Source organism: Dipodomys merriami, unplaced genomic scaffold, assembly GCF_024711535.1.
Source record: "Dipodomys merriami isolate MVZ:Mamm:240054 unplaced genomic scaffold, mDipMer1.0.p SCAF_433, whole genome shotgun sequence".
Lineage (NCBI taxonomy): Eukaryota > Metazoa > Chordata > Mammalia > Rodentia > Heteromyidae > Dipodomys > Dipodomys merriami.
This window is the reverse complement of record NW_027205971.1, coordinates 265,561-280,712: the sequence shown is the minus strand read 5'-3', so window position 1 is coordinate 280,712 and position 15,152 is coordinate 265,561. Positions and strand designations below refer to the sequence as shown.

Sequence of the window (15,152 nt, the reverse complement as noted above, 5' to 3'; positions counted from 1 at the left end):
CTGGACAGGACTGTGTTTTAAGAAGCCAGTGCCCAAGGTGCTGTTCTCCCAAGTTGCCTTCCTTGAAGCTGGTGGAGCAGAGCAGATGGGGCTGTTTCTCCTACAGCCACAGTGGGGGGGGGACATGTTACCCCATGTTGTCACACAGGTGTGTGGCCATGGGGGCTGGCCTCAGGTAGGTGTGGGGGCAGGCAGGGCCTGGAGGGAAGAGGTCACCTAGGGCCAGGTTGGGGCGCTATGGGGGGATAACTTCCTCACACCCCTCGCTTGTGGAACTCTGAAACTTCTGCCATGCAGACAGCTGGACATACATTGTTTGGGGGAAAAAACCCCTTCTTTCTTGATGGATGTAGTGACGACTCGTCAACTTATCAAATTCTGGTGCCTTTTGAGAAACATCCCAGAACACTTCCATTTTGATTTAACTTAATTTTCTGTCACAATCGTCATGCCCCTGCATCCATTTATTTTTAGCTTTGCGTTATAAGCTCATTAGTGTTACCGATTTCTTTCTTTCATCCCTGTTTTCCTTTTTTTTTTTTTCTCGGAGCAACCAAAATAGCACCCTCAAAAGAAAACACAAAGACCAGCCGACCATCTGGGGTAGCTGCAAAGCAAAGCCATCTTCTCAGAGCAGTGGCCATGTTAACCACATTTCTTCTGCATGCTAGCCGGAAATGATCGGGGGAAAGATCAGAACCAGACATCACTTTTGAAATGGAGAAAGGGTTACTTCATCATCTGCTGGCAGTTGGTAGAAATAGTGTAGAGCCCTGCTGGATGCAGTGGTTCACTCCTGTAATCCCAGCTACTCAGGAGGTGTGGAGATGAGAAGGATCTCAATTCTAGACTAACCTAACCATACAATTAAGGAGATTCCCCTAATCTCAATCAATAAAAAGCTGGTGCTGCATGCCCGCCATTCTGGCTATGTAGGAGGATTGTGATCTGGCCCTGTCCAGGCTGGCCCAGACATAAACGCAAGATTCGCTTAGAAAAATAGATGAAGTTAAAAAGGGCTGGGGCTGTATGGTTGAAGTGGTAGAGGGCCTGTTTAGCAAGTGCATGGCTTGGAGCTCAAATCCCAGTATTTCCAGCAAGGGGGAAAAAATAGGGAAAAAAATACAGTTCAATGAGAAATGAGAATGCTAGTTTGCTGAAGTATTTGAGTAAAAATCACTCAGATCCATTTGTTCCTTGGTGGGCAGCTCCCCGGTGGCCAGGTCTTGGGGTGGGGGTGGGGTGCCTGGCGGTGGGCCTCTTGTCTCTTTACCCCTCTGTCCCTGTGGCTCTGTGGTTGTAAGGTAGGGAGGAGGGGGAGGCTCACACTGGCGGGAATCGCCGGCTCCATGTCTCCTTCTCTCTGTTCTACGAGCTGGTGGTGGGTGGCAGTGACATTGTCTCCCCCCTCAGCGTCTCCCCTGTCAGGTCTCATCAGGACCCCGCGGCCCCCCTGCGGCAGCGCGGATTTCATCCCAAGAACAGGAAGTGTCATCAGGGCTGGGTTGGCGGAATGGGCCCTTGGTAATGGATGGTGACAGGTGCTGGGGACTGCCACGCGGTTCTCAAGGCCCTGCTGTGCCGCCCGCCTGTGCGGGAAGATGTTTGTGTTTCCAACTCACCCAACACCGGCACAGCCATGTGACTAAACAGAAATGAGATACTACTGGCGCGTGCCACCAGGTGGGTGAAACTTGAACCTTGAACCCAGGAAGAGGCAGACACCAAGAAAGGGCCACAGGTGGCTGGCTTCCATTTCAAGGCTGGGAAGGAGCAAATCCACAGAGACAGAAAGAAGATTGCTTGTCCTGGAGGGGACGGGGGTCGGCAGGGATGGCAGGGCTGCTTCACGGTACCCAGCCTCCTTTTGGGGAGATGGGAGCAGCTGAGCATCTTAGTGAATGCCAGTTCTGCTGTAGCACGCAGCTAAGCACACTGGTGCTCATGGGCATCTTGTGGCATTTTCGCCCATGCCTGCAGCATGGGGTGCTAGTTGAGGCTGAGTGACAGACCCCTCCCCCCCAGACAGACACCTTTCCTCCCACATCCTCTCTGGGGGGGTTGTTCCAGAACATTCTATTCATTCTTTTGTTTTACTGATCCTGGGGCTTGAACTCAAGGCCTGGGTGCTGTCCCTGAGCTTCTTTTGCTCAAGGCTAGCACTCTACCATTTGAACCACAGCCCTCCTTCTGGCTTTTTACTGGTTCATTGTCGATGAGAGTCTCATAAATATTTTTTCCTGCCCAGGCTGGCTTTGAACCTCGATCCTCAGATCTCAGCCTCCTGAGTAGTTGGGAAAACAGGTGTGAGCCATCAGTGCCTAACTTGAATAAGCGCTTTAGCATGGGGAAGGCCAGGGCAGACAGGGGAGTCTCTTGGGAGATAGAGTGGGTATCAGGCCTCACACCCTGCTGCCCACAGCCAGCAGGCATCCTCTGGAAAGAACTCCTGAAGCTCTAAGTGGAGTGACCCCGTCTGGGTTGCACTGGGGGGGGGTACTCCCAGGACAGAGCTTCCAATGCTCCTAGGGACATCCTAGACAATGAACTTACCTCATCCTCTGTCTTGCCCAAACCCTCTTCTCTCTGGCCTAGAAGTCCACCCACCCCCCCCCCCACTGCCTGCTCCCAGCTCTGGGGGGATGGCAGTCCTCCCTCTCTCCCTCCCTCTCTCCTTCTCTCTCTCCCTCCATTTCCTTCCTCAGGCACCACCTGAGGAAGGAGAGCAAATTCCTTCTCTCTCTTTGTCTTCATGCACCATAAATCACCCTGACAAGGCCTGTTATTACTTAACTCTGTGTTCTCTCCAAGAGGGAAGGGAGGGAGAGCAGGAGAAAAACATCATTTTGCCCCGAATTGCTTCAAGAATGGAAATATTGTTTCTTACGAATTAATATTCATTAAACAGATCAGGTAAACACTCAGTAATGACAATGCATAGGCCATTTATCAACCCAGCGTCAGCTGCAATTATCAATCAGATGGCACTGAGAGAAGCAGTAATGGAGGCTGCCTGTGTGTGTGCCTGTGTGTGTGTGTGCGTGTGTGTGTGTGTGTGTGTGCGCGTGTGTGTGCGCGCCAATATTGGGGCTTGAACTCAGAGCCTGGGTGCTTTCTCTTAGGTTTTTCACTCAAGGCTAGTGCTCTGCCACTTGGAGCCAGAGCTCCATTTTTTTCTTTTCTTTTTGATGGTTAATTAGAGATAAGAGTCTCACAGACTTTTCTGCCGCCCAGCTTCTGTTGACATCTTGATGTCAGTCCAGTCAGACCTGCTTGTGACATCAGCCCACCCGTGGTTAGGGTAAGAAGTGGGTGTGGGATTAAGCTGCCATAGAGTGTCTTCTTTGTCATAGCAGCAGGCAGAGACTCATATGCCTGCCTGCTGTCTCAAGGGCGGAGCCAGGCTCCCAGCATATCCCGTCAGTGTTCCAGCCTGAGGACAGCTCTGCGTGTGTGTGCGCGCGCACGCGTGCACATACGTGCGTGTGGCAGTGTGTGGCAATGTGTATGGGTGTGAGTGTGAGTGCATACTGGCGCATGCACACGAGTGTGTGAGTGCATGCCCGAGTGTGTGTCTGAGTGTGAGTAGAGTGTGGGAGTGAGTATGCCCCCGGCGTTTGCCCTTCGAGCACTGGGGTATTTTTAGGGGTGACTCATTGCATGAAAATAACTGGTTATTTTTATGATCGAGCGCATCAATCACGAACGCCATCTCCCTCTCTGGAGAAATCTCAGCCAACCGGCAGCCGAGACTGGAAGTCGGGGATGAGTCAGCCATGGGGCCAGGAGCAGGGACAGGACCAGGCTCCTAATAATAGCTGCCTGGGTGGAGGGTACTCCGGTCTGCCAAGGGATGCTGGGGATGCAGGACTGGGGTTGATGTAAGCAGACCCTTTCTCCCAGTCATACCTGCTCCCAGACTTGGGAAGATGCCACCAACTCGCAAGAACCCTTCTTTTTATTTTTGGCAGTACTGGGGTTTGAACTTACGCTTGCTACGCAGTGCTCTACCACTCAGCTAAGCCCACTATGGGTACATCAGGCCCCCATCGCCTGACCACGCCCACTGGACCACACCCACTGTGACCGAGCCATGCTCGCTACCCCCTCTCAAACCTGAGTTTTTGGGGGCTTGTATCAGACCACAGCCCCAGTGAACAGTTCAAATTGGGAGCCTTACCCATCTGCCAGGATCAATCTGCCATGTTGGTTCATAACCACGGTTGTGATGCTATTAAATGAGAAATCAATGCTAGACAGTTTCACTTGCTCTGTGATGATGATGATGATGATGATGATGATGATGGTGGTGGTGGTGGTGGTGGTGGTGGTGGTGGGGTGGTGGTGGTGGTGGTGCTGATTTTGTGCCCATACTGGGACTTGAACTCAAGGTCCTCATGCTCTAGCTTGCTTTTTTCACTCAACACTGGCCCTCTACTACTTGAGCCCCAGCTCCGCTTGCAGCTTTTTGCTAATTAATTGGAGATAAGAGTGTCATGGAGTTTTCTGCCAGGCAGGCTTGGCTTAAATTTGCGATCCTCAGATCTTTGTCTCCTGAATAGCTGGGATGCTAGACATGAGCCACTGTAGCCTGGCTGCTATCATTTTCTATACTTATGACTGCAGACACGTTTTCAAGCAGTGTCTGAAAGTTCTGCCTCTTGCCCAAAAGTTATAGGGATCAACTAACAAGCACTTGGAAATATTCATGCACATCCTTAAACTGCTAACCCCCGCCCAGGGTCTCTCTGCCTGAGCTGTCTGTGGCAGGCAAAGGCAGGGAGCAGATGTTCAGATGCCCGCTCTGAAATTCTAAGCCACACTTTTGCCTGTTTATACAGGTTTAATAGGAAGTGACAAAGAACTTAGACACTTGCCTAGATTTCCTGAAATTATTTTCCCCCTCGAGAGATGGCTTTTATTTCTCTCAGTCTCTTATCAGAGGAGGCCAAAAGAAAAATGGTGCACCTTGCAAATGCTTTTCATCAAGCTGGAGACCTTTCATTTCTTAAGTCCCATTCCTGTCTCCCCGCCCATCTCAAGACTTGAAATGAAATGACTTTCCAGAAACGGGTGACGAGATAGGGAAGATGACGATTAGTATCCCTTGGAGCTCCTTGTTGCCACACCTTTCCTATTTAAAATGAAAAATTACCTCTTTTTCCCTCAGACTTTATTAAAAAGAGGATCAAAAGGAAGAAGGGTGGGTTGAGATGCTTCTGTAGCTTCTTCCATGCGGAGTGGAGTCGCTAGCAATTTAGCAGCCAGCAATTTGGGGTAATGAAATGAGATCTTTTTTTCTTTTTTTTTTCTTTTTTCTTTTTCATCCCCAGACTTCTGATTTTGAGATGGAGGGGATGGAAAGGAAGAATATTTCATGGCGAAGGGAATTTGGTGGGGAGGGGCAGGTGAAGACTGGCTTCCATCCTTTTTGATCTTTTTAGGCTTTGAAAAGAAACTTTTAGGGAAGGCAGGGAAATTAGCAAAGATGGGGGCGGGGAGCAGGGAGAGCTTGAACCTCCTTGAACGCAGCGCAGTGCAGTGTGTGTGTGTGTGTGTGTGTGTGTGTGTGTGTGTGTGTGTGTGTGTGTGTGTGTGTGTGTGTGTGTCCTTGGAGGAACTATAGGTTGTTTAGGGAAGTGGAGCATCTCCTATTGCCACAGATGACTTTGCCGACTTGCGGTCTCTTGTCCACTAGCATGGATGCAGGCCAGCACGAAGGGTGCTGGACCCTCTAACTCACACGCTCGCTATGAGATGGCATGAAACACATGTCGTTGCTTCTTGCTGGAACATTCCAGGGCTGCTGTCAGGAAGCCCCTATCATTTAATTTTCTCACAGTTCTGGGGCTTGAAGTGTGGAGTCAGGTTGTGTATTGGACTGTACCCCTCTAAAGTCTGGGGAACAATCTTTTCTGAGCCTCTTTCTCCCTGGGTGTTGTCTGGTGAGGGCCAGGACTGCCCAACATTCCTTGGCTCATAGCCTCATCCTTACAATCTCTATATCCATCTTTATTCAACCTTTCTATGTCCCTCCTTTTCTTTTTCTTTCTGTTTCCCTTTTTTCTTTTTAGTACGGGGCTTGAACTCAGGGCTTCATATTTGCTAGTCAGGTGTTCTACCACTTGGACTACGTGTCTTTTTTAAAGTTATTAAAACCTCTTGAGTATGAAGCTACTGTGCTTGATCCTGTCTTTTCCTCTTTATGGATATCACCAAGTAACACAGGCTGGCCTTGAAATCATGATCTTTCTGTCTCAGCCTCTCCAGTGCTGGGATTACAGGCATGAACCACCATGCTCCTCTTACCCATCATGGTTTATATCAGCAAAGACTCTTTCATCAATAGTGCATGGGGGGGGGGTTCGGTGTATCTTTCTTGGGGGAGCACAATTCAACCTCAATAAGGGCTGGGTGAGTTTGCCCTTGGAGAGATGAGGGTAACACCTGGAAAAATCTGTAAGACAAGGACTGGGAAATGTTGAGTGCTGGCTCTGCGTCAGGCAGGAACAAGGCTCCGTATACCTTCATCTCATTTACTCTTCAGTGGCATCTTGCAGATAGGCGTTTTCTCCTGCTGTCCACAAACACGCCCGCAACACTGGCCAGTCATTAAGCCGGGGGACTTGTCCTTGCCACACCCCGGGACCCCCGCGCCGGAGTTCCGCGCTACCCGGTCACACGTGGAGACACTGCGTCACAGCCGGGAAACACGTTGTGCCTGATCAACACGCATCCACCAGCCCGACCTCCGACCTCCGACCTCCCACCTCCGGGCTCCATGCGAGTGGGAAGGAGCTGCTCGGGCCCCCGCGGGGAGGATCCTGCGCCGGGCCTCCCTCCCTCCCTCCCGGTCTCCCTCCCTGGGACCCGCGGGGCCTCCCTCCCTCCCTCCCCGGATGCGCCCCAGCCCAGCGGCCCTTCCCTGCTGTGTGGCCTCCGCTCCCCCTCTCTGCCTCAGCGTCCTCATCTACAGTTACTCTTGTCCACCTCGGGTCGCCGTGTGGCACGGATCCAGTGTGCACGTGCCGCGGGGTGCCCGTGACGTCACGGGCACGTGGTACAATTGCGTAGGCTGAAAGGGACACGCGAGGCGACGCGCACGTGCTTGTGTACCTATGACATGGTACACGTGCGGTGTAATAATTGCACGTGACGCCACGTGCGCACGCTGTAAGGGACGCACGGTGCCATGCACATGCGCATACCGGGTGACTGGCCCACGGCCGGCTGGGGCTACCACGTGCTAGTGAGACGGCGCATGCGCACGACGTCGGGTGGCTATGACGAAGCGCGACGTCAGGCGCACACAGGCACCTGGTGGGTGCGCCTCGGCTCACGTGTTTCCCATTTCCACGCAGGTGGGAACCCCTCCAAGCAAGACTGGACAATCCAATGGCCCACGCCGGAGCCGGAGCCCGGCAAGGAGAACAGCCCGCTGTGCCCCGCGGAGCCCGCGGCCCGCGCCCGCGCCCCGCACCCGAGCCCCCGCGTGCCGGCCCGCTGCGCCCCGCACCTGTGCCACCCCGCGCCCGGGGCGCACGGGGACCCCCGGGCCCACGGGGACCGGCTCTCCGTGGACCGCCCGGGGCCCCTAGAGTCGGGACCCCGCTCCCTGCCGCCCTCGCCCCGGCAGCGGCACGCGGCGCGCACCCCGCCGCGGACCCCCAACATCGTCACGGTGACCCCGCCTGGCACGCCGCCCGCGCGCAGGAGGAACAAGCTGAAGCCCCCCGGAACCCCGCCGCCCTCCTCCCGCAAGCTGATCCACCTGATCCCAGGCTTCACCGCGCTGCACCGCAGCAAGTCCCACGAGTTCCAGCTGGGCCAGCGCCCGGACGAGGCCCACACCCCCAAGTGAGTGCGGGGGACCCCACGCCCCCAAGTGAGTGCAGGGCCCTGCGCACCCGAGTGAGTGCCCGGGGACTCCATGCCCCCAAGTGAGTGCCGGGGTAATTGTCTGGGGACCCCCACACCCTCAAAAGAGTGCCAGGGGGTGTTGTGTCCAGACCTGTACACCCTCAAGTGAATGCTTGGGGACCTCCACAACCCCCAGTGAGGTAAAAGTGTGGAGCTAAGCACTGATGGGGAGATGTTCTAATCACTGCGCAGACATCAGCCCACCCTGACTTGGTCTCTGCTGCTCCCAGATCTGCTAGGAAGTAGCCTTGGGGTCTTAGCCTTGACCTCACTGAGTCTTAGCATTCTTGCTGCGGGTCTGGGTGGTTGGAGTATATTTCCATCTTTAAATTGGAGGTTATGACCCATTAGTGGGGTGATGGGACATTTGAATACACGGTGACCAGCATTCCAAAAGGGAAATAGAACTTTGAGTGGAATATATTAGAATGTATGGCAGGTGTTGGCAGTGTTGTTTTATGAAGCTTGTTCATATATGTGTGTGTATCCATGCATTTATACAGATATTTATACATTCTATACATTATGTACACTTTTTTTTTGCTTTGAGAATTCTCTAGATAACTTTGATTCTAGAATGAACCCCATTAGGGAGTGGGTAAGAAGGTTTGAGAGGCCAAACCTTTTGTCTGGTGGAAGGCAGCCTCAGAGTTCTAGAACATTTGGGTTGCTGCTTTCTCTCTCTCAGGTTGGCTAACTTTGGAACAACAAGGCACCCTGGGAGGTCTTGGGTTGATGGAAGTCTGCTTCAGTAAGATCTTCTATCCTTGGCCTTTTCAGACACACATAAGTGTGTTTATCAGATGGTCTCTCTCTCTCCCCCCTCTCTCCTCGCTCTTCTCTCCTTCCCCCTTCCCTCCCCCTCCCTTCTCTCTTTTTCACCTCCCTGGTAGCCTCTGTTGGGCCTCTTCAGGAAGAGCATCACCAGAAAATAAGACATTATTAGCAAGGGCTCAGCTGGGCACCTGGTAGTCAAGTAATGTTGCCAAGATTGGTCTTAACCAAATCCACATTTCTGTACAATGCTCCTGAAAGATCTATTGTCTTCTTTCCCTTTCCTTTTCTCTCTATTTATTTTTTTTCACTTTACAAGTGTGTGGCTTTATTCCTCTGGCATCATTATGAAAGGTGTACACACACACAAGTGGAGAAAGGCTCTTTCACTTTCTTAGCGAGTAATTCTCAACAAAGATGCAAGTTTAAACCACTCAGGGGGCTATTATCAACACAGTGGGAAGTATATATTGCTTCTCACATTTCCTTTTTTTCTTTTTTTCTGGTACTGGGGTTAAACTCAGGGCCTCATGCTCTTGCTTTGCTGTTTTTTGTTTTTTGTTTTTTGTTTTTTTTTTTGATCAAGGTTGACCCTCTGCCACTTGAACCACACCTCCGCTTCTGGGATTGTTTTTCCCCCCTGATGTCTAGCCATGAATTCCCAGTCTTCTGAGTAGCTAGGGTTACCAGCTACCAGTGCTTGCCTGGCTTTTGCATTTTCTCTGTACACTTCCAGTACAGCCCAGTAGTGTGGAAGTCCTTCTTGAGAGGACAAAAATTGATTCATGGATAAGAGGTAAACATTTTTATACTCATTAGTGGACCCCCAGAGAGTCATAGTACATAAGCAGATATCCAGCGTATGTGTAGCACTACATTTAAAAAACATCTATTTTGTTTACTTTTGCATATTAATTATTGTCTTAATTTTATGTATATATGGAGCCCAGTGTGATAACTTGATATATCTATGTAATGTATTCTTCAGTGTATGCCATCTTCTTAAACATTAACATTGTATTTTACTCAGAAGACTGAGATCTGAGGATCTAGGTTTGAAGCCATTTGGGGCAGGGAAGTCTTATCTCCAATTAACCACCAAAAGCCAGAAATAGAGCTGTGGCTCAAGTGATAGGATGCTAACCTTGAGCACAAAAGCTCAAGGATAGCACTCAGGCTCTGAGTTCCAGCCCCAGGAACACACGTGCACACGCACACACACACACATTGTTTTTAATTCACATTTTCAAAGTAGCATACAAAAAAAAAATCAAACTAGATACCTATCATTGGATGAGTGGATAAAGAAGAGGTGGCATATATAACCAATAGAATATTATTTGGCGGGCTGGGAAGGTGGCTCAATGGTAGACCTCATGCCTTGCATGCCAGAGGCCCTGGGTTCGATTCCTCAGCACCACATAAGCAAAAAGAAAAAAGCCGGAAGTGGCGCTGTGGCTCAAGTGGTAGAGCACTAGCCTTTAGCTGAAGAGCTGAGGGACAGTGCTCAGGCCCAGAGTTCAGGCCCCATGACCGGACCCAAAAAAAAAAAAAAAAAAAGAATATTATTTGGCCACAAAAAAGAATGGTCCATCATTTGCAGGAAAATGTGGTATTACAATTGAAAAAGGAAAGAGGTGGAGAAGTTGACATAGATCTGTGGGTGGAAATCTCTCCAACATTTCTAGCCAGCCTTCTTTGCTGTTACTGTGGCTTCATGGCACACTGCTGAGTAAGCACCACCAGTTCGCTACAGTCCAGAGAGCGAGGGCGGGGAGAGGAAGGAGGGTAATGGAGGGGAGTCTAGTCTGGAGGGTCTAGTCAGCTTGACTTTCACACCCAGGGCCATTGTCAGGAAAGAAACCCTAAACATTCTTAGGTGTGTAACGATTTACACATTGTTCTGTTTGACTTTCTTCTATGTGTCGGCTGTGATACCAATGACCTGCTCCCCTCTTTTTTTTTTTTTTTTTTTTTTGCCATGGGTTGTGAAGTAACCAAATTGTTTTTAATGCATTAAAAAAGCTCAGTATTAAAAAGGGATTCTTGTAAATCTTTCATTTCCATACCCTTTTTTTAAGAGGTAATTTTCAGCTACACATTTTAAATAGAGAAATAACTCCTGGTACATCATTATTTGGCAAATACAAGTTGTATAAAATGTAAGCAATAAAAGGAGAATTTCCCCCTTCCCTTGCTGTAGTGAGCTACTCTAATTACTCTTCTATTAATATGCCCATATGAATCCCTGATTGCATCTAATCAGGTCTTTATGTGCATGCATGAGATATTTAGTTCTCTCTTACTCTCTTTCCTCTTTATCGGTCGTGCAGAGGCTTGAATTCAGGAGTAGGGGCTCATACTTTTTAGGTAACTGCAGTACCACTTGAGCCACACATCATCTTTTTTTTTTCTTTTAAGATAAGGTCTCATGATTTGCGTAGACTAGCCTAGGCCTAGATCCTCCTATTAATGCTTTCTATATAGCTGAGATTACAGGCAAACACTACCACCCCTGGCTTATGGATCAAGAAGAAATCTTGTTTTTGAACCTCACTCTCTTTACCCCATCAAATTCAGATTTGTGGTCCGGGCGTGGGCTGTACTATGTGTAGTTGGGACTGGAACAGCTGTCTGGAAAAGTCTCAGTCAATCATCAACCAATCTAGCATCAATCAAACCATCAAAATTGGCCTGCTCAATGAATCTGATTCCCATCCTTTCCCCAGAGTCCTTAATTCTGTGGACTAGCGCTTAGGGTGAGGTTTAAGAAGACTGTGAGTAGAAAAAGCTGGGAGCAGATAATCCTTAGCTAGCAGCATTTCAGGTGGTTTCAGTTTGTGGGGTGTAGCTGAGTGTGAATGGGTGTGACTAAGAGCCCTCCTGTGCTGGAGACTGGAGATGAAGGCTTTCCCAAGGGCCTCCATTGGGCTGGTAGATTTATGCCTTCTTTTTTCCGTCCTTCCTGGTAATGGGGTTGGGCGTGTGCTCCTCTGCTTTCTCTCAGAGCTGCCACAGGCAGGCGCCAGGCTTCCAGGAGGGGTTGTCACTCATTTGCCAAATTAAATATCCCAAATGTACCCACTCGGGAGGGTGGTACCATTGTTGTCGGGGGAAGAGCCAGGAGAAGGCCCTGCTCCATTTCTGGATAATTGATCTATCTGATAGGATTTGAGATGAACCTTTAAGGATGATAAATGGAAGATGTAAAAAAAAGTTCCTTCCAGGGCCAACTTCCGCACTAAGCTGGAGCCACACAGGGCAGCTGCCTGGCTCTGAGATCTCAGATCATGGTGGCCAGGGGACAGGGCATCACCTCAAGCCAGGCAGGATAGTTCTTTTGGATAAACTGAGAGCCCTAGAAATTTGCCAAGCAGGGAGCGTGATAGAGAAACCATTAAAAGTGAAGTCTGTGGCCCTAGAGGGAAATAGAGCTCTACCTGGCGCTGTGCACACTGCCTTCCAGGAAAGGCTTTGGGAGTAGAGACTGGTTCGTGTGTACACGCGTCACACAGTGTGTCCCAGCAGGGCCTCTGTGGAGGGCGATGTTTTTCAGCACTTCCCGGGGAGCAGAGGAGAACTAAGCAGAATAAAACAGCAATGTGATGGGCAGCATAACACAGGGCCTGGGTGACCCTGGAAACAACTGCAGGATGTGGGGCCTGCTTAGCCTTGAGGATCCTGGACCCCAACTTTTAAGTGCAACACTGCCCTGCACTATGGTTGGTCTGACCTGGGAATGGTGCCTCAGAAGGTATTTGGGGGTCATCTGTTTATGGGATGTGTGATTGAGTGGGCCCTTTCATCTCCGTTCATTCCTGACAGAGGCACGATTGGTGTCCATACATTCACATATTTGCTTGTTATATCACATAGCCAACTTAGGTTTTTGGTGCCTGTAAGATGTCCAAGGTCTGTGTAAGAGTCTTGGGGCATGGAGTTTCAAACAGATACTACAACAAGTAAACAAAACCTCCAGTCTTTTTCTTAAGGAACTTGGGGTCTAGAAGAGACAGATTGGAAATCCCAGGTATAATTCAGTTTAAAGGAAGAAAGGCTGGCACTGAGGTAGCCCAGGTGAAGAGACCTAAGACATGTTGGGAGGCCAGGAACAGCTTCCTGAAGGAAGCATTGTATGAGATGTGCTGAGTAAAATCAAGGGACAAAGAGTCAATGCATCTGCCTCGTGGCCAGTACAGCCACATGGTCTCTGTTGCTTTTTCTCCACTCGGCTGCTGCAAGCAAAACCAGCCATACTAGCATGCAAATGAGCGTCCACGGTTGTGCTCTAGTAAAACTTTATTTACACACACAAGCGGTGGTCTGGATTTGGCCTGTGAGTTGAAGTTTGCCAGCCCTCACATGAGTTTATAGGAAGTGGCCAGAAAAAGAGAGGAGGACATTTCCAGGTTGGATATCTCAGCAGGTGTGAATGTTGGAAGCTGAAATGTGCTGTGTGGGGAACTAAACAGGAGATCCTGGGAGCTAAGGTTATCCTGAGGTCAGTAGGGAACCTTCTTGAAGGATCTTAGGGCAAGGGCCATGACTCATCATGAGTCCTTTTAGCCAGGGTGCATTTTGGCTTCAGGAACTCAGTCCAGCTGCTCGGAGTCTTTCTTCCTGTCCTCTCTTTCATCAATTAATTCTAGCAGGCATGCCCTCTGCCTCCCCGAGCACAGCCGAGTGTGGCTCTGGTGACACAGCTGAGCGGAAGTCAATGGGAGACGCTGCCATCTGCTCCCCGTGGCTGGTGGCAGCACAGGGAGCCCCAGACCTTCTTCTGGCACCAGTTGCTCCCGCATGCATCACCCCGATGCCCAGACAGTAGCTCCCAGTGGACCCCATCAGGGCCGTGCATGGAAATGAACATGGCCAGCAGCCGTCTGGTGGCTAGCTAAGAGCGCTCCATCACTCCTCCTGTTTCCTCAGGCTGCAAGTATTTATTACCTCGAATTAATAGAGGAAGAAGAAAAATCTTAACTCCGTAGGCCTCCAGCTGGGACCCCTTTCCACCATGGCCAGGGTCCCAACGCTGCCAGAAAAACAGGCCAACTTCCTGCTGTTCGCAGTAATTCTCACTTCTTCCTTCCAGTCTCTTGTTGTGTTTGTGGACTGTGTTTTGGACATCAGAATGGTGGCCCTTCTGTGTCCACCCCCTGAATTGGGTGCAGGCATTGAGATGATTAGTCAATCACATCCCCCCTGGTGCCAGCTGGGGTGTGTTTAGGTGGGGAGATAAGCCGTGGCATCTCATGAGACCTGAGGTGCCACCAGCTTTGATTTCACTTCCTGAAGTATGCAGACTTCAAGTAGTTCTAAGAACCTTGTCCTTGGCTCAAAAGGTATAGTCATATCTCCCCCTCCCCCTCCCCTGGCAGTTCTGGGTTTTGAATTCAGGTCTTTGGACTTGCTTAGGCAAGTAATCTACCCCTTGAGCCATGCCCCTAGCTCTTTCTTCTTTTCAGTTTTTCGAATAGGAAATTGACTTTATGTCTGGGCTGGCTTGAGCTGTGATCTTCCTATTTTCCCCTCCCCTATTGCTGGCATGACAGGCACAAACTACCGTTCCTGCCCAGCTATTATTGGTTGACATGAGCGTCCTATAAACTTTTCTGCCCAAGTTGATCTGAAAACATGATCATCCCCATCTTGCCCTTCCAAGTATCTGGGATGACAGGCTGGCTACCTCCTGGCCTTATGACCTCGCCTTTCACGTAACAGCATGGGATACACAATTGAAGGCTCAGTGAGTGCTTGTCAAATGAATAAACAAGGCAGTGCTCTTCTCAGTCCCCAAGTACTGGGAGCTGACTTCCAGTTCTTTCCTTGGTACCAAGGAAGGGGCTGGTGGCCATGCTCCTGTGAGGCCAGGTTACCACCGCTGACTGAGCCTGTTGCTTCCTTTCTACACTTAATCTTGTTGGGCAGAAGACATGGCAGAGAGCAGGGCCAAAGGGGACCATCTTTATCTTTCTTATTCCCAAATCTCAGCCTTGTTCTGACCTGCATGCAGTTCAGAGACTTTGCTAACATGTTGTTTTCTAGGCAACAGATGTTCACGGTGCCATGGCAGCTGGGCCTTGGGCGTGAGTTCCCGGGATCTTTCCTCAGAGCTGCTGAAATGACTGTCTTGGGGTAGGGTGGGGGGCATGCTTGTAGGTCAGGGGGTTCCAGGCGCTCTTCACCTCTGGTACTGGGGCTTGATCTCAGGGCATTGCACTCTTGTTTGACTTTTTCACTCGAGGCTGGGGCTCTACCATTTAAGTTTTATAGCTCCACTTCTGGCTTTTTATTGGTCAACTGAAATAAAGAGTCTCATGGGCTTTCCTTCCCGGCTAGTTTTGAATCGTGATCTTCAGATCTCAGCCTCCTTAGTAGCTAGGATTATAGGTATGTGTGAGCCACCAGTGCTCAACTCACCAGAGGAAATTTGTATTTCTTGGGTACCAGCCCCTGAT

The 15,152-nt window shown here is 50.1% G+C and overlaps 1 protein-coding gene across 4 annotated transcripts in view; it reads left to right on the top strand.

Moving 5' to 3' along the window:
- Positions 1 to 15,152, top strand: part of LOC138807776 (kinase suppressor of Ras 2) — a 200,803-nt gene that overhangs the window by 51,589 nt on the left and 134,062 nt on the right. For all 4 annotated transcript variants that reach the window (XM_069993534.1, XM_069993533.1, XM_069993532.1 and 1 more), the window contains exon 4: positions 7,362 to 7,857. In XM_069993534.1, the coding sequence (XP_069849635.1) occupies positions 7,362 to 7,857 (496 nt within the window). The remainder of the gene's footprint in view (positions 1 to 7,361; positions 7,858 to 15,152) is intronic.